The sequence below is a fragment of the Bicyclus anynana genome, chromosome 23 (assembly GCF_947172395.1).
Source record: "Bicyclus anynana chromosome 23, ilBicAnyn1.1, whole genome shotgun sequence".
Lineage (NCBI taxonomy): Eukaryota > Metazoa > Arthropoda > Insecta > Lepidoptera > Nymphalidae > Bicyclus > Bicyclus anynana.
Window position 1 is genome coordinate 9,101,125 of NC_069105.1, and position 20,308 is coordinate 9,121,432.

General features: G+C 35.9%; 2 protein-coding genes across 3 annotated transcripts; both read left to right on the forward strand.

Annotated features, from left to right (window-relative positions):
* The first annotated feature begins 1,309 nt into the window (after positions 1-1,309).
* LOC112053699 (alpha-(1,3)-fucosyltransferase C) lies at positions 1,310-16,827 on the forward strand. Of its 2 annotated transcripts, XM_052888693.1 has the most exons (4): positions 1,310-2,434; positions 9,185-9,371; positions 9,453-10,253; positions 11,338-16,827. In XM_052888693.1, the coding sequence occupies exons 2-4, from the start codon at positions 9,250-9,252 to the stop codon at positions 11,600-11,602; spliced, it is 1,188 nt and encodes a 395-aa protein (XP_052744653.1). In that variant the 5' UTR covers positions 1,310-2,434; positions 9,185-9,249; the 3' UTR covers positions 11,603-16,827. The 2 variants fall into 2 exon arrangements, with proteins under 2 accessions (XP_052744653.1, XP_023948968.2); XM_024093200.2 differs by having other exon boundaries at positions 9,185-10,253.
* On the forward strand, positions 5,553-8,389 carry LOC128199384 (piggyBac transposable element-derived protein 4-like). The gene is made up of 2 exons (XM_052888692.1): positions 5,553-5,797; positions 6,024-8,389. The coding sequence occupies exon 2, from the start codon at positions 6,024-6,026 to the stop codon at positions 7,851-7,853; it is 1,830 nt and encodes a 609-aa protein (XP_052744652.1). The 5' UTR covers positions 5,553-5,797; the 3' UTR covers positions 7,854-8,389.
* Positions 16,828-20,308: the final 3,481 nt, after the last annotated feature.

Below are 20,308 nucleotides of genomic sequence, written 5' to 3' on the forward strand. Positions count from 1 at the left end.
AAAGGTTTACTAGGTTAGTTTAAGATTTAGACCTTTCTTATGTCGTAAAAATTAAATTCCTTTATTTTTTAAATTACAGAAAATCTAAAATTTTCGTTTCTTCCTGTCAAAATAAATGATTTCAGATAATGGGTAGTATATGAATGTATGATAAATGTGACATAAACGACCATTGCTTTGTCTGCTTAGACTTTTGAGGCATTTTATAGCTCTAGGGGACAGATTTCAGTATTCGGTATTGATTTCAATTTTATACTTCTACGTATTTCTGAGAAAAAGGGTGTGACGGACGGACAAGACTGATAGACTGACAGACTGACAAGGACGTCTGTCTATCTATCTTATAAGGGTTCCTTTTCCTTGACGGACCCCTATCAATAAGAGTATGTAAATTTATCTAATTTATAATAATTGTCAAACAAGCAAGTCAGTGATCTCGGATGTGGAAACTGGAATATTATAGAATAGTTTTATTTTTTTTAATTATTTTTGCTTTACATTTTAACAATAAGATAATGTCACTCATATTGTATGGTATAGTTTGGCAAGTTCGTTTGTAACACTCCCGATGGTCCGCGCGGGTCGGGGGGCGTGTAGCGATGTATGAAAAACCCACGAATGATGCACCTTAATTTCCCGCACGCACGATTTCACACACGCGCAGTTTTCCCTCGTCGTTCTCAACCCATATACGGCTCACTGCTGAGCTCGAGTCTCCTCTCAGAATGAGAGGGGTTTGGCCAATAGTTCACCACGATGGCCCAATGCAGATTGGCAGACTTCACACACGCAGCGAATTAAGAAGTTCTCTGGTATGCAGGTTTCCTCACGATCTTTTCCTTCACCGATTGAGACACGTGATATTTAATTTCTTAAAATGCACACAACTGAAAAATTGGACCGGATTCGAACCCACACCCTCCGAAATCGGAGGCAGAGGTCATATCCACTGGGCTATCACGGCTCAGTTTTATCTTATTGTTAAAATTCATACACATATCGTTTTTTAGGTGATAATAAATTTTATTTCCAATGACTAAATAAAATTATGATAAAATCTATAAAGATATCTATAATTTAACAAGAACTTGTATTTGTGTTGAGCAATTAAGATTATCGTTATCAGTTAAATCTGTTAATATAAATTATGTTATCTATGTGGGTAACTAATAGGTAGACTAAATTGTATAAATAGTAAAACTTTAATTGGAAACTATGCCTTCAAAAGCCCTTCCAAACGAAAAAAAAAAAAAAATTGACGGCCTCCGTAGCGCAGTGGTATTTCCAAGACGGAGGTCCTGGGTTCGATCCCCAGCTGGGCCGATTGAGGTTTTCATAATTGGTCCAGGTCTGGCTGGTGGGAGGCTTCAGTCGTGGCTAGTTACCACCCTACCGACAAAGACGTACCGCCAAGCGATTTAGCGTTCCGGTATGATGTCGTGTACAAATCGAAAGGGGTGTGGACTTTCATCCTACTCCTAACAAGTTAGCCTGCTTCCATCTTAGATTGCATCATCAGTTACCATCAGGAGAGATTATAGGCAAGGGCTAATTTGTAAAGAATAAAAAAAAACATTTTCATCCAATAAACAGAAGGTCTTAATCCGAATCTTCTACAATAACATAAAAAAGATGTCATTCTACGCACCATACATTATTATTATTAACCCTTAAACTATAGCCAGGAGCTTTTTAGTAACGCAATACTAATTAAATATATCTTTTAATAAAATACTTCACACAGATGGACGAAGTTAGTTTCTAATTCTGCTATACGGAACACTAAAAACTGTCACACTATATGACACATTTGTAACACCATCATTTAGTCAAGGCCCCAATTTGCCCGCGTCCAATTTTCCCGACAAACACAGAGGTGGTTCACCCTAGCTGTTCCAATGACCTTGACTACGTCAGTTGGCGAGCTTGCGCCATGGAGGCCCCCGCTCCAATAGAAAAGTGGGGATACACGCTTCCATAACAAAACAAAACATAAACGCTATTACGGTACCCAACTGGCGAACGCGTGTGATCAGAACAATTTCAGTTAAATATTACTTAAATTACCTGTTTTTATACAAAATAAAACGTATTCACCGTTTCCCGAGAACTATAAGTATGGACCACGAAGGTGTGTCCAGTTGTACGCATGTGCGGAGCGAAATAATGACAGTTTCGAGTTCACCCTGTTTCCCCAATAGTGCGCTCCTCAATTCGGTCGGGTTATACGTGCTGCGATGAATTGTGAACCTTACGTGTGTGTGCGAAGATTCAAAATTGTGTTGACGATGCGAGAGACGAAATTGACAGCGTACCGTGATTTTCAATTGTGTCTTCTTAATTCGATAGGATTTTAAGACTACGTACTGCAATGAAAATTGTATCTTGTGTATACGTGTGAAGGTTGAAAATTGTAGTGCAGTGATGATATTAGGTGCGGTGTTTATATTTACTGGATGCATTTATTTACTTGTTCTTTCAATTTCTAGTTTGTACTTTTAAGGTGTTTGGGGTTAATTGGTTTATTTTTGTATGATGAAACAGAGAAGTGGCTGTGCATGCTGGATGTTTAGAAATAGGCTTTTGCCTTTTAGGTTTTTTTTTTATTATGTTGATGACAATGATATTTTATACTAGAGATATGGCACTAGCGCATCAAAACTGAGGCGGACAAATGTGTATTATTGTTTTAATGTTCTTAATTTCATTTAGTCGTTTATTAAACTACGAACGAAATTTAGATAAATAATACCGTAGCTAATTATCGTCTACAATGTCGAACTTTTTGTTCAGGAAGTGTAAAAACTATATATATTTACATAAATTTATAATGGAATTTAAGACCAAATTGTGCATGTGTGTGCTCAGTGGAGTCGCTTAATTCGGATCACTTTTTGCGTTGATTTTGTAGGCACGTAACCTATCTATAGTATAAAATTATCATTGGTTGATGATGATTATGATTATTTATGTTGAAATCATTTAATTTAATAATTTTGAGAAAAACGATTAGGTAGTATTTGAAATTTCTCTTAACGAAAGTCGGGTTCTTTACCTTATAAGGCGCGGTAAAGTCAGAATTTCAGATACAGTTTATTTATCTACATTATGTTTTTTTTTGGATATTTTTAGGGTTCCCTATCTACCTCAAAAGGAAAAAACGGAACACATTGTTTATTTCGTTTTTAAATCAAGAGCCCTTGTTAACGTTTTTCTATTGAAGAAGCTTTAGTCCAGATTTAATCCAGAATTTAGATTCGTTCTAAAATCTAGAACCCATATAAAATGTAGAATGACTGGGCTATTTGTGAAACGTCTGTGCAGACACCGTGCATACGTCATGGATTTATATGAGAACAGTGTGTATCTATGATAACATCGAGATTAGTTTATTAATAATAGGAAAAACTAGCTAATGCATACGCCCTGACTTCGTCTGCATAACTCTTGGCCTTTGAATTTTTAACAAGAGAGTTGCATACAAAGTTTCTTATTGCTTCTTTCATAAATCGAAAACTAAACATCATAAAAAAAATAGAAAAGCTAGTGCTAATTAAGTTTTTTCATAAAATATCCCGCATGACGATGGCAACTTAATTATAAATTTGGCCCACTGTTCCTTACATAAATACCATGTTTTTATGATTGATTATTACAAATGCGTAGTTTTTAGAATTCTGTAACTCAAAAGGAAAAACCGGAACCCCTTAAAGATCACTTTATTATCTGGACGGACAGTTGAAATTTAAACCATATCCTAAGGTTTACGGTCCCATGAAGTTGTGAAAAATCAAACTTTATGTAAAAAAATATACTGCTTTATATTCAGCAAAAAACGCTTATTTCGACACAATCAATGAAATCAAAATTCATAGGGCATTTCCCGTTGACCAAAAACTATGAAATTTGGTAAGTAACATCGTTAGCACTAGATAAATACATCGTTAAAGCATTAGAAAAATCTCAAAACATTTATAACTATAATATCTTTAAAAAAGAAGGTAGAAGCTGAATTTCAAGCGGGAATACTCGGCAAAAACTGCGCAATTAAATTCCAGAACTATCTTATGTACGGAACCCTCGGAGAGCGAGTTTGAATCGTTCTTGTGCGTTTTTTCAATAGACTTGAGTAAAATTAGTTGCCCAATTTCATTGTTCTTGGTTTACAGTAAATTATGAAGTTGTTTGTGGCATAAACGGTCGTATATATTTTTCGCGCTTACGAGATAAAGGGTAAAATGCAGATACCACAAAAGGAAAACCCTATACTAATATTATAAAGCTGAAGAGTTTGTTTGTTTGTTTGATTGAACGCGCTAATCTCAGGTCCAATTTGAAAAATTCTTTCAGTGTTAGATAGCCCATTTATTGAGAAGGCTATAGGCTATATATTACCGCTGTATTCCTACGGGAACGGGAACCACGCGGGTGAAACCGCGCAGCGTCAGCTAGTAGGATTATAAGGGATTTCCCTTTGTGGTACCGAACCCTAAAAATCAATATTAAAATCGATTCAAAACTAAAATAGAACACAATAAAATAGAGGAAGTAAAATTAAATAGACGCTTGCTAAAATATCTTGTAGCGTAGAGAATTGAAAAGTGCGGATACTGTGGCCTTGCTGAAGTAATCGGTTGTTGCCAGATCAATTAACTACATACACACAAATTGGAGAGCCGTGATAGCCCAGTGGATATGACCTCTGCCTCCGATTCCGGAGGGTGTGGGTTCTAATCCGGTCCGGGGCATGCACCTCCAAATTTTCAGCTCTGTGCATTTTAGGAAATTAAATGTCACGTGTCTCAAATGGTGAAGGAAAACATCGTGAGGAGACCTGCATACCAGAGAATTTCTTAATTCTCTGAATGTGTGAAGTCCGCGTGTGTGAAGTCTGCCTATCCGCATTGGGCTAGCGTGCTGGACTATTGGCCTAACCCCTCTCATTCTGAGAGGAGACTCGAGGTCAGCAGTGAGCCGTATATGGCTTGATAACGAACGATACACAAATTGCAATGCGTTACAGTAATTAGAAATGTTAATGAAGAGATATGTTCCTCCAAACAATGCACTAAATAATAATCTTTTTAACATAAAAATAAAACCGACTTCAAAGACGTATCTCAGTTATTTTAAATTTAACACACAATTACTAAACCAATTTCAAGATTCATTATCATTTTTTATTTAATTTTCACAGAAGATATACTCTTTCAAACAAAAAAAGAATTTTCAAAATTGGTTAGTAAATGACGAAGTTATGAGGTAACAAACATAAAATTTGAATTGAAAACCTCCTTTTTTTTAAAAGTCGGTTAAAAACCAGACAACCTCTCGACGACAAGTGGACGCCTAGCGACGAGGCGGTGCGGGTCGGGTCCCGGGTGGGTCCTTTCCGGGTGTGTCGGGTGGGTCTAATGAACTACAACCAAAAAAAAATTAAAGCATGGAAAGTCATTTCAGATCAATTGCCGATTTCGATTCATGCCTTAGTTTCATTTTGTAATTACCGTATTGCAAAAAATCGTATTTAATATGTATTTATTATTAAATCATATGCGTATTTATTAACCCTAGATAACTAAACATTCGTCTACGCGACGACGCCCCTCTCCGAGAAAGTCAAGTGCACTTACTTCCCCGCGCCCCGCACCCACCACTCTTTGTTTACCTTCCTGATTGGTGCCAATAGTTCATCGAGTGACTCGGTTGCCGTCACACGATAATTAGGAGGTGACCTACGGCTATATCGTTGCCTGGTTGACGAAAGTTTAGTTACAACGTACGTTTTTTTGCAAAGGTACGTATGATTAGTTTTTGTTTTTTTTTTCTTATTTATACACAACTTACATGAAGTATTTCTTTAAGTTTTATTTCAATTGATGTATTTTACTATTAAATTATATATTATACTATTATAATTATATATAAGTGAAATGAACTACGAAAAGTTTATATTTTATGAAATCTTTTTTTGTTGTATCTGTTTATTTGATTATATGATTTGCAACTTTTCTTATTTTTAGATGGATTTGAGAAAACAAGAAGAGCAGATAAGTAAATGGCTCGAAGAAGAAGCGGAAGATGATGAAGAGGGTTCAAATGATACGGCCTCAGAGACAGAGGATAACGTGGAGGAAGAAATACATCTTAACACTTCCGATTCAGAATTCTCAAATGAATCTTCGGAACCTGAGGATGGCATCATACGACCAAGTAAGAGACAAAGAACTCAAATTATAGACTCTGATGACTCTTTGGGGGATATTTATGAAACAAATTCTCCTCAAACCTCAAACCAAGGTAACCAACGTGTTCTTCAATCAACTTCCCGATTCCTTTATGGAAAAAACCAACATAAATGGTCGTCTGTACCTAGATCAGCCACTACTCGTACTTTGAGACGGAATATCGTACATTTTATACCAGGTCCAAGAGGAGAAGCTAGGGAATTACAGGAACCAATAGATTTATTTCGGCTTTTCATAACTGATGATATGCTGCAACAAGTTGTGACATTTACCAATGCAGAGATTCTTACTCAAAGGAATAAATATAAACATGAATCTTATACCGTTTCATTGACTAGTTTGTCAGAAATAAAAGCTTTGCTCGGTTTGTTATTGAACGCCGCAGCTATGAAGAGCAATCATTTGCCAACTCGCATCCTGTTCAATACTCAAAGATCAGGCACAATTTTTAAAGCCTGTATGAGTGCAGAAAGATTCAATTTTCTCATAAAATGTCTGCGTTTTGACGAAAAGCAAACAAGAGATGACAGAAGAAAAGAGGACAAGTTCACACACATACGTGAACTGTGGCAAAATATGATTAATAACTTTCAAAAATGGTATACGCCTGGATCATATATTACTGTAGATGAACAACTGGTTGGCTTTCGTGGAAGATGCCCATTTAGAATATATATTCCTAATAAACCAAACAAATATGGGATAAAACTTGTAATGGCCGCAGATGTCAATAGTAAATATGTAATAAATGCAATTCCGTACCTAGGAAAAGGAACCGATACCCAAAAACAACCATTGGCTACATTCTTCATAAAAAACATAACAACTCCTTTACACGGCACCAATCGTAACATAACGATGGACAATTGGTTCACGTCTGTATCTTTGGCTGATGAGCTGTTACAGTCACCTTATAATTTGACTTTAGTGGGGACTTTGAGAAGTAACAAACGGGAAATTCCTGGAAAACTTAAAAATTCTAGGTCTCGTGCCATTGGAACTTCGATGTTTTGTTACGATGGCGATAAGACATTAGTTTCATATAAAGCTAAGTCAAACAAAGTGGTTTTTGTGCTGTCCACAATTCACGATCAACCAAATATTGAAGTGACGACAGGGAAACCGGAAATAATTCACTTTTATAACAGTACAAAGGGTGCCGTAGACACGGTTGATCAAATGTGCTCAAATATGTGTGTCAACCGAAAAACTAACAGATGGCCGTTATGCATTTTTTATAATATGTTAAATCTAGCTAGTATCAATGCCTACGCTATTTACATCTCAAACAACTTAAGAAATAAGAAGAAGCCGACACTACGACGCGATTTTGTCATGAAGATGGGAGATCAACTGATGGAGCCTTGGCTACGGGAGCGATTACAAACGGTGACTTTGAGGCGTGACATCAAGGTCATGATAAAAGATATTATTGGCGAGTCTTCAGAACCTGAAACTCCTGTTCATTCTGTGACCAATGTACGCAAAATATGTTATTTATGTCCATCGAAGGCTCGCAGGATGACAAAACATCGGTGCATGAGATGCAAAAATGCCATTTGTGGGTCGCACAATATTGACATGTGTAGTAGCTGCGCGGAATAGTGATTTATGGTTAAATGTCTTTCACATCAGTTCCTAATAAACCAAAGTTAAGTGCCATGTAACCATTTCCTGTTATTAATAAATACTTTTGATTTTTTTTACGTTTTTTATTGCGTAGTCTATCTGACGAAAGTTTAGTTACTGTGTATCTACAAATATAGTTTAGTTACCTAGGGTTAAATCATATGCGTTTGCTTTCTTCACAGGCCCACAATTTTATTCTTATCCTCACTTGACGTTTGTATGATTAAATTATAAGAAAACTAGCGGACGCCCGCGACTTCGTCCGCGTGGAAAAGTAGAATCTATTTCCATTCCAAATTTCAGCCAAATTGCTTTAGTAGTAGCGGCGATACAGAGTAACAAACATCTAAACAAACATACATCAATACAAACTTTCGAGTCTATTATATTGGTAGGATTACGTCTTACCTACTTTATAGATATTAATATTATTGTTTTATAATTATTATTATACGTTAAGGAAGAGCGGGGCCTTCTGATACAGGTTTAGCACATAATAGATATAATAAGATCCCAGCCCAATCAGTTAAAAGTAAACTTGTTAAAACAATACGTTTTCATTTCATTTACCTATTTTTATGTTATTAGCTCAGAATACAGAAAACCACCAGAAGGAGTAATAGCGCAAAGAAGTGAAGCCATTTAAACTACACATTTTACGATTACTCACTCTGTGTTTGTCGTGTTGTTTGACGTGCTATACAGGTGACAAATTTAATTAAATTAAGCCGTCTTGTGCTATTCCTTCGTGTAAAAATGCCGTTGGTAAAAAAAAGAAACTGAATAGGATCACATTTCACGTGTAAGTAGCACAAATAAATATTCTTATGTACTAGAAACATTACGCGGGTGAGAATTGCGACGAGTGCAGGCTGTTGTGTACAATTTTTGGACACACTGCGCACTATAGAATGACATCTAAACGTGGCTTCTGGTGGTTTTCTGTATTCTGAGGTTATTAGTATAGATAAAAAACATATTTTAGTTTATCTGTATCACGTCAATGCCAATAACAGCAGACTTTTTTCGTTATTATATAATTGCTGCATAATTTATTATATATATAGATACATTTAAATAATATAAAACCTTTACACACTATAAAGATGCAACGTCATCAGTTCAAGTATCAATCGTAAATATTTATGTCAACCATCGTCGAGAGTTCTTGGCATGGACACACTGAAAAGAAACAATTAATTCATTTGGAGCGAGAAAAAGAGACCCATAAGCAAAGAGCGAAAGCATAACGTGCATTTAGCTTCGTATTGTTAATGTATTAACAATTACAATATTTTTTGTTTCAGATGGCATGAACTTATACAAAATAGCTTTTCTAAATGGTCAAATGGTCCGATCATGACAGACGAGAATGATGTCTCGATGCATTCAAATGCGTAGACGTATTGAAACGTACTTGAAACACATGCAATCGATTCGATTCTTCCTCCTTATCACGTGTATCAGCCTGGCGCTCTCCGTGATATGGATACAGTTAGTAGAAACCGATAAGCCAACATTCATCAACGAAACCTTGATAAACGAAGTTATAAAAAATGTCGCTCGTGATTACAGATATGCGGAAATATACAGAAAGGTGGAAAAGCTACCTAGCGATGTAAAATATATTCTTCTGTGGACCCGATATGATTTTGCGCCGTTCTACTATTTTGGGAAAGGCCAAAAAGCTTTCGTGGACAAGAAATGCCCAGTGATTAACTGCTACGTGACGACTGATAGGAATTATTTTAACGGCGATGTTACGAAGTTCGATTATATATTCTTCAATGGACGTAATACTGAGCCGTTGACTAAATCAGATCTTCCATTGAGTCGTTCGCCACGACAGAAGTACGTTTATTTCAATATGGAATCAGCTGTTAATATACCTGTATGCAAAGATATATACGAAGATTTCTTTAACCTAACAGCTACATATAGACTAGATTCAGATATACCGATTCCGTATATACAAGTTAAAAATACTGAAGGCGAAGTTATTGGACCCAAGCCGGAGATGGATTGGGTTGTAGGTGGTTCTGTTGACGAGAATTTAGCGATGAGACTGAAGAATAAAACCAAAGCAGTGGCGTGGTTTGTCTCTAATTGTAGAAGTAGGAACAATCGTCGTGAATATGTAAATAACCTGCAGAAGGCTTTAGAGGGATACAAATTAAGTGTAGATATATATGGAAAGTGTGGACCACTCACGTGTCCGAGGAAACAGAAGAATTGCAGTACAATATTAGATAGAGATTATTTCTTCTACCTCTCTTTTGAGAATTCTTTTTCGGTAGATTATGTTACCGAGAAGCTTATAACGGCGATGCAGCATGACGTTGTGCCGATCGTTTTTGGTGGTGCTGATTACTCTAGGTAAATATATTTGAATTAACACATTTTGTCCACTTTTTAAATGAATCTCCTAGCGCAGACCAAATACCTATTAAAGGATCTGCATTGCTAGAAGTTATCCCTCTGTCAAAACTATTTGATCATGATCAAACTGCGTCTATACAATTGATGTTTCATTGTGTTAAAATTACACGTGAGTGTATAACGATTTAAAATTTATAGTTGTGTGTTGTGTAAGGACACAGGATATATTCTATTAGTGTTAAATATTTTCGATGTGTGAGTTTACCCTCAAAAAACGATAGACAATTTGTTAGTGAATTTAAGTGTGTAAAGGTAAAGGTTTTTCCCAGGTAAAGGTTTTTGTGATGTTTTGTTCACCTCATACCTGGAGATAATAGTTGATTATTGCTGAAGATGAACGGGAAAATGGAGCAATTATTAGTTGACAACATGTATGGATAATTGTAGCACAATTAGTGGAGCGATATGGAGCAATTCTAGTAATTGTTTCGACATTTCGTTTGAATTTTAATTGCTTAATGCTCATGCAAGTGCACCTAGGTGTTTTGAGCAATAATAATAATATATGCACTATATTACTAGACTTAAATTGTATAATGTGAATCAGTTTCTTTTTATTATTAGTTAGTATTAGATACATAGTTTGGCTCTCTATGACAGAATTCGATACATTAGGTATGCTTCGCTACACCAAGCAACAAGCTATTTGTTTGATCCATCTACTTACTTGTCAAAGAATAAAAAACTCCTTTTTTTGTTCCAAGTTAAATGTTGACCGCTATCTCAACTGATGTTAAGTGACGATGCAGTCTAAGTTAAAATCGGGCTAACTTGGTAGAGTTACAAGTTTATTGTATCCATAACTGTGCTCCAAGGTACAATTTTTCTCTATGACAAATTTCATTCAAATCGGCGAAAAGGTAACAGACAGACAGTCTTTCTTTCGTATTTATAATATATCCATTAAATCATTAAAACTAAATTTTGATACAAGGCCTCTCCAAGGCAGGCCACTGGATGACACTAGCATAAGAAGTAGATACTTATCATCCCATTTTAACAAATGTTGTTAATCCCGCAGGTTCCTCCCTCCAGGGTCGTACCTGAACGCGCGAGACACCACCCCCACCGAGTTGGCAGCCACCATTGTCGACCTCATGAAGTCCTACACAAAGTACAGCAGGTTTTTCGGCTGGAAGTCTTACTACTCCTATCGTGATCCGTCCAGTACTGATAACATATGTGAAGTGTGTAAAGCTCTTAACTCAGTGTCAATGGAGAAGCCGAAGTATTACAAGCAGTTCCGCAGTTGGTGGTTGCCGAACTTTGGTGAAAGGTGTAGATGATATAAACAGAGACATTGCTACGGTTGCAATGACATTAGCCTTTTAAGTGTAGATTTACAAATGGAAAAACTAACTCCAAGAGGATGAAATGAAATTTTTATCTGTAACTAAAACGAGATTTGAATTGGCAAGTTTTGGCCACAAATGAAATCCTTAAAACAGAACAAAGAATCCTAACAAAGAAAGTTATGAAATAAATATATTTATTATTAAAATTATAAAGAGTTAAAGTTTGTAGTATTGTAGGGGTAATCTTTGGATCTACTAAACCAAAATTGAATATTATTTTACCAGATGCCACGTAATTTGTGAGTGTCAGCTATATTTAATAGCCGTATTCTCACAAAAACGGGAATTATGCGGGTGAAATCGACTGGCGTTTACTAGTGTTCATATAATTTATTATCAGAACCCCGCGGTTTTACCCGCGTAGTTTCATACCCCAATTCCGTGAGAATACGGGAATAATTTATAACCATATTACTCCCTGATAATGTAGCTTTCCATTAGTGAAAGTATTTTTCAAATCGGTCGATTACTTTCAGAGCTTATTCAATGCAAACAAACAAACAATCAAATCATTTCTCTTTATAATATTAGTAAAGATCAATTTCTTACATAACTTATGCAGGTACTACTTACTTACAAACTTGCATGTAAAAATTAGCCAAGTCAAATCTTGTGCCTTAATTTATCCTAAGCTGCTTTGCACAAATAATTTGTCTGTTTTAATGTAAAAAGTAATTTTTAATAACAAACATTGTTGTAGTAAAAAAAGAACAATTTATGTTTTAATCTCAAGGGGGGTAGGGTGGCTGACCCTCCCTGCCCCACCCTGGTTACGCCCTTGACTTTATAATACACGTGTCGCGAATCGAGACATTTTAACTGCATGTGACTAGAGCCTTCAATATGGCGTGAAGTTGAAAATATATTGTTGCATTGGAAATATTATTCTTCTTTTGTAGCATAAAGATCGTAGCTCATTAGAGCCATACGGGACCCGACCCGCCTCGTAACTAGGCGTCCACTTGTAGTCGACAGAGACCACGGGTGGACGCTGCGTTGTCACCAGTGAACCTCGCGTGGCCAACGAATTTCCAAGTAGTATTTCACGCGAGGCAAGCATGCCAACAGCGAGCTATCATCGAGGAGTCGCCTCGCACCTCTTGGTGATGGTACGAAGTTGACGTAGTGAGCGCATGCGGATACAAATCTAAACGAAGAATACTAACCACTCGAGGCGATGTGGTGCGGGTCGGGTCCTGGGTGGCTCTAATGAGCTTCGACCTTAAAGCTTTAATTCCGATACTATATGGTTGTCTTATATTTTAAGTTGGTGCTAACACATTCATCAAGTCATAGTTTTTGTAAAAAATATTTATTTATTAATATTATACCTATTTTGGAAGTCTTTGGCTTTGAATGTAGTGATAATGTGTACAGACAAGCGTTATAAAATACACTAGCCAACGCCTCGGAGTTTCACCCGTGTTTTGATGGCCTCTGTGGCGCAGTGGTATGCGCGGTGAATTCACAAGACGGAGGTCCTGGGTTCGATCCCCGGCTGGGCCGATGAAGGTTTTCTTTATTGGTCCAGGTCTGGCAGGCAAAGACGTACCGCCAAGCGATTTAGCACTCCAGTACGATTTCATGTAGAAACCTACTCCTACTCCTAACAAGTTAGCCCGCTTCCATCTTAGATTGCAACATCACTTACCATCAGGTGAGATTGTAGTCAAGGGCTAACTTGTAAAGAATAAAAAAGTTCCCGTTCTCGTGGGCATACGAGGATAACATATAGCCTATGACATTCACAAAAACATGGCTTTCTATTGGTGAAAGAATTTTCAAAATCTCACTAAGTTTACCTCATTATAATCTATACTAATGTTATACAGCTGATGAGTTTGTTTATTTGGTTGAACGCGCTAATCTCAGGAACTACTGGACCGATTTGAAAAATCCTTTCAGTGTTAGATCCATTTATCGGGAAAGGCTATAGGCTATTATATTATCCCCGTTTTCTTACGGAAACCGGAACCACACGGGTGAAACCACGCGGCGTCAGCTAGTATAGACGGCTAGCCGTTTTTCAGTTCACATGTGATTATACGCTCAAACATACAGACTTGTTTGTTAACTTTATTAAAACCAAACGGTCTTCCAGAAAAGATTTATAGTAGTAGCAAAAGTTTCTACAATAATAGCTTAGAGTTAAATCGAATTATTAAGATTTTAATTGAATATAGGCAATTTGGAAAAGGGCACATGTCGGATATTCTGTACATACACCTCACAAATATAAAATATCTAATAACTTATTTAGGTTTACTTTTAAATAAATAGTTTTAGTAATTTTCGAAGGCTAATAATAGTTACTTTTAGAAATTATACACTGATTTGGAAAATAATTAGTTTTTTTTTTAAATTTCTGGACACTTTAAATTTTTGGACTTGTGCCCTTTTCAAAATTAAATGTTCAATTGATCTAATTGTATTTAAATGTGAGATTACTTTTGCATCTACATATATACTCGTAATGTGCAATGCCATTGCAATGCTGTTTGTTTTTAATTTTATTATAAAGTTTTTTAAGTACAATTAACGATGAAATACGTAAGTACCTTTTGTTATGTAGATAATATCTAATATATAAAATACAAACATGTAAATAGTAGATATACCTAAGTACTTATTATACATAAATAAATATAATTTTGAAAAATTCACACTGCTCCAGAAATCTGTAATAAATTAACTTTTAAAACAAATAATAATAAATATCTATTAAAAGCAGAAAATTATATAAGGATGTTTGCTATTCTTTCATCATCATTGATGACCCAAATTCGGCTCACTTGTGAGCACGAGTTAGGCTAATTAGTAATCCACCACGCTGACCCAAGCTGTTTTAACAATTGATTATAAAATAAATAAATAAAATAAAATAGAATATAATATACTATAATTATAATTGATTATTATCAAGTTAATTTCTCTCTATCTCATTCCTACGCTCAGAAGATTTTATTACCTAGTAGTAGTAACCCTGTTAGTTACCAGAATCAAGAATTTTCGTAGATAAAAAAGTTGAGCATCAAGATGAAGCTACTCATGGAAAATTAACTTGATAGTAATCAATTGTAAAAATGCTTCTCGGATCCTGGACTAAAGGTACTGTTACACATGCTCTAAAGTAGCATGCTACAAACGTGCTATTAAGTATGCTCCGAGCATGCTTATCATCCGTTTACATTTGCTAGCTATAAGCATGTTATTTTTAAGTATGCTCCTAAATAAGCATGCTCAAAGCAAACATTCCAATTACACATGCTAATTTTTATCTATCGCTCTCTGTCTATAGTATCGTGTTAGACAGGGAGAGATAAAGGTGAATACAGAATAGCAATGTTGATCGACTAGCATACTCGATAAGCAAACCTGTTCAGACGCGCTCAAAAGCTTATTAGCAATGTTGCGATATACATGCTAATAAGTAGCATGCTTTCGTGCTTGAAATGAGCATGTGTAACAGTAGCTTAAATATATTTATTGGCATATTTAATTTGACATAAAAATCTTTTCATCCAGTAAACAGATGGGTGAAGGCCCTGTTTTAGTGGTATCCTCTATTATTACGTCAAATCCACTACACGGAATATTTTATAACAAACACATTGTAAATATCACCAAAACAAAACCAAATAATAAATGTATTATCTGTAAAGAATAAAGTTATTGTTGTTAAACTTATTTGTAAGAGTGTGAATGAAACTTAATTTATTTCTTTTTATTATTTTGTAATTTTTATATGCTCTTGTGTACAAGATACTTTATGTTTAAAATATTACTTTTTTGTTTTCATTGAAAATGATATAAAAAAAAACAGAGGGCCTAGTGGCAGTTTGATACTGTTACTATCGCGTTAACGTAAACGCGAATTTCTAAGGAATTGAAACAGCGTCATCTAGTGGCACTACTGCACAACTGTTAAAATTACATATAAATTCGCATTAACTTCAACGCGATAGTGACAATATGAAAATATTGAAAACTCCCACTAAACACACTGGTGACAAAGTTATGGAAGAAACTAGGTACTTACTATTTATTTTAAGAAATTTGAAACTATTAATTTTTTATTGACTATTTTTTTATTGATATTAAAAGTATGCTATTAGTAAAGCAATTTTGTAGAAAGACAGTATATCTGCGATGATTATGCTTTCGGAGATGTACGTACTTACGAACTTCTTTGCGACAATGCTGTGCGCTCAAAAACGCCTCATAGTAAATATGTTTTGCGTTACGTCACACCGAAGAAAAATCGTTGTTTTTTTTTTATTCTTTACAAGTTAGCCCTTGACTACAATCTCACCTGATGGTAAGTGATGATGCAGTCTAAGATGGAAGCGGGCTAACTTGTTAGGAGGAGGATGAAAATCCACACCCCTTTTGGTTTCTACACGGCATCGTACCGGAACGCTAAATCGCTTGGCGGTACGTCTTATGTAAAACTTGTATGGGCGTATAAAATTACAGATATCGTTGTTAATTTTGCGTTTATGTTTATATATTTCTTCCAATAAAAATGTCGAATATAAAATTGTACGATTTTCATTTAGTATATTTATTTAATTTTTTTATATTTTAAAATGCATGATTATTATTTTTGAAATTTTCGAACCTTATTTATTTTACAAATTTTTGATTTTTTCATTTTATTATTTCTAGAAAATAAATTTATATTTATGTAAATATAAATTCTCGTTTAAAATTATAATTAATTGAATTACGACTAAGAATTAAAAGAATTATGTATTAATTAATTAATATTGACTTAACTTAAGTAATATTCAAATGTAGTGAAATACCTAATTGGCCACATTATGAGCGGTCTTATTTGCGGCTGCAAATCTAGCTAACAAGCAGACCTCACTTTTCTGACCATGACCATGACCCAGACCCATGTCTTGGTCATGGTCGCTTAGTGGACGAGAACCTGAAGGTTTACTTTTTTTTCAAACAAAATCCTAATATTATCAGATCTCCTTCTATATTATGAATGTATGTAATATAGTATATGGCATATATTATTTAAAAAAATATTACGATTGAATTTAAACGGAATAACCTCTATTCGCCTTATATTGTTGTTATATTTCTAAGTGTTTGTGATGTAAACCTATGTATTGAACAACCATAAAAGTTTTGAGTGTTTTTTTATTTGTTTTATTTGCTCCTTTGCCAGAATTTTTGATTGTCCGTGAAGTATTTAAACTATCGTTAGCTTTAGGTACCTTTCATCTGAAAAAGGTGAAGAAACAGGTATTGAAGCTTGTTCGTTTTTAAAACCATACTCACTGCTAAGCTCGAGTCTTCTATCGATGATGAGAATGAGATTAGGGATGATGACAGTTTTTTAAATTGTATATAAATTAAGAGCATGCTAATAGTAAAGCAATTTTGTAAAAGTAACAGGGTGTCTGCGATTATTACTTTCGGAGCTACAGGGATTTAAAGGGTCAGATTTGCGGCGCCGCCGCGGATCCCTGAAAAACGCTTCATACAAAACGGCACGAACTAATGACGTCGTAGGTAATGAAATGATCGTTAGATGTTATTTGTGCGTTTATGTTTATAGTTCATATGTTTATAAATGTCAAATTTAATGTAAGGAAGCTAAAACTGTATGAATTTGCATCTAATTACGATAAAATATTTTTAATAGATTTTGAAATTTTATAATCTCATTTATTTTGCAAATATCCAAACAATCTTTGCTTTTTCATCATCATCACCTTACCCTTATCCCATTTAAGTGGGGTCGGAAAAATATGTCAATCTTTTCCATTCGTTTCTATTACTCGTCAACTCATCATCCACTCCTTTTACACACATGTCCTCTTTCACACAATCCAACCATCTCTACTTTGGCCTTCCTCTCCTCTTATGACCTTCCACTTGCACATTCAACATTTTTCTAGTAATATGACTTTCCTCTCTACGCATTACATGTCCATACCAAGCTAACCTTCTACTCCTCAATTTTTCTGTCACTGGCGCCACCTTCAGACTTCCTCTTATATACTCATTCCTTATTTTATCTATTCTTGTCACACCACACATCCATCTCAACATACGCATTTCGTTCACATGCACTCGTTTACTATCCATCCCTTTCACCGCCCAACATTCTGATGTCCTTAAGTTTTCCTAAACCGAAGGTTGCCTGGAAGAAATCGCTACTTAGCGATAAGGCCGCCTTTTGTATGCTGATCTCTTCCTAATTTGTTTTTTATTTAACTTGTTTTTGTCTTTGTGGTGTGCAAATAAAGTATATTTATCTTATCTTATTTATCTTATTCTGATCCATACAGCACGACAGGTCTTACAACCGTTTTGTATATTTTACCCTTAAGTCTAAGAGGCATTCGCGGGTCACATAGTACACCTGAGACCTGTCGCCATTTCATCCATCCCGCATTCATTCTACTTTTTACGTCTCGGTCCACATTTCCATCGTTTTGAAAAAGCGACCCGAGGTACCGAAAATCGGAGCAAGCTGGTAGGGTTACACCATTTAAGGCAATTTTGGAAGATTGAGATGTACCGCCAAAGTCCAAGAATAAGTATTCAGTTTTCGTTTGACTGATTCGTAGACCAAAACTTTCCAATTTCTCCTGCCATTTTCCCATTGTTGCTCTGTACCTCAGATGCGTTTTGTCCGACAAGTACAATATCATCGGCGAACAGCATACACCAAGGTGCTTCTTCCTGTATGTCTGATGTCAGAGCATCCATTACTAGGAGAAACAAATAGGGGCTCAAAGCCGATCCTTGGTGTAAGCCCACCTCCACTTGAAACTTGTCAGTAACACCAGCTTCTGACCGTATGCTCGTGCATGCATCTCTATACATTTCTTTCACTATTCTAACATACTTCCCAGGTATTTTTTTCACGTTCATAGCCCACCATACAACCTCACGGGGCACTCTGTCATACGCTTTCTCTAAGTCAACAAACACCATGTGGAGATTCTTTTGTGCATTCCTGTATTTCTCACTCAGTTGACGTAAAGCGAAAATTGCATCAGTTGTACCCCGTCCTGGCATAAACCCAAACTGATTTAGAGTAACCTCACTCTCCTCTCTTATTCTCTTATCTATCACTTTCTCCCAAATCTTCATAGTATGTGACATGAGCTTTATTCCTCGATAGTTGTTGCAATTCTGGACATCACCCTTATTTTTAAATATGGGCACCAACGAACTGCTGGACCACTCTTCCGGGATTGACTCTTCGTGCAACAACTTATTGAAAAATAAAGTCAGCCATTTCCATCCATCCACTTTCAGACACTTCCATGCTTCGACTGGTATACTGTCAGGCCCTACCGCTTTACCACTTTTCATACTTTGCACTGCCATTTTTACTTCATCTATACTCACCTCTTTTACCACTGCCACATTCATTGATACATTCTCTAATTCGCGATTCCAGTCATTCTCTTCGTTCATCAACTTTTTAAAGTATTCCTTCCACCGACCTTTTATTTCTTCGTCATTTGTCAAAACCTTTCCGGCATCATCTTTTATGCATTTCACATGTACTATATCCCTTGCATTCTTTTCTCTCGCTTTTGCTAGGCGAAATAAGTCTTTTTGCCCTTGGAGATAATCTAGGGACAATCTTTGCTTTTTATGTATAAATTAGTTAAAATTGACCCACCACGCTGGCCCAATGCAGATTGGCAGACTTCACACACGCAGAGAATTAAAAAAAAATCTCTGGTATGCAGGTTTCCTCACGATGTTTTCCTTCACCGTTTGAGACACGTCATATTTTTTTTTTTTTTTCACACAATTCACACAACTGAAAAGTTAAAGGTGCATGCCCCGGACCGGATTCTAACCCACACCCTCCGGAATCGGAGGCAGAGGTCATATCCACTGGGCTATAACGGCTCTTGAAGCTTGTTAAAGGTAATTTATTGTCCTCTTTCAGTGAGAATAATTGAATAAGGAACAGTTTTCTTGTAAAAATATGTTTATTCTCGGCACGTTAGCGGTTTACCATGTGTTGTCACTGTTTCACATTTTCCATTTCCCATTTCCACATTTAAATTGTGTTGAAATATCGCATGATTGCTGGCTGAATTTAAAATAATATTGTAGATGATTTTAAATAATACATATCACCACCACATATCATCATCATCATCATTATCAACCCATATTCGTCTCACTGCTGAGCTCGGGCCTCCCCTCAGAATAAGAGGGGTTAGGTCAATAGTCCACCACGCTGGCCCAATGCGGATTGGTAGACTTCACACACGCAGAGAATTGAGTAAATTCTCTGTTATGCAGGTTTCCTCACAATGTTTTTTCCTTCACCGTTTGAGACACGTGATATTTAATTTCTTAAAAATGCACACGATTGAAAAGGTGGACTTAGAGGTTCATGCTCCGGAACGGATTCGAATCCACACCCTCCGGAATCGGAGGTAGAGGTCATATCCACTGGACTATCACGGCTCTAAACCACGAATGTGGAAGCTTAAATCAACCGTTTTTCCTTCACCGTTTCAGACTGGTGGATATCACACAGTTAATGACATTGTGTCAATTAATTTGATGTTTATTAACCGACTTCAAAAAGGAGGAGGTTCTCAATTCGGTCGGTATTTTTTTTTTTATGTA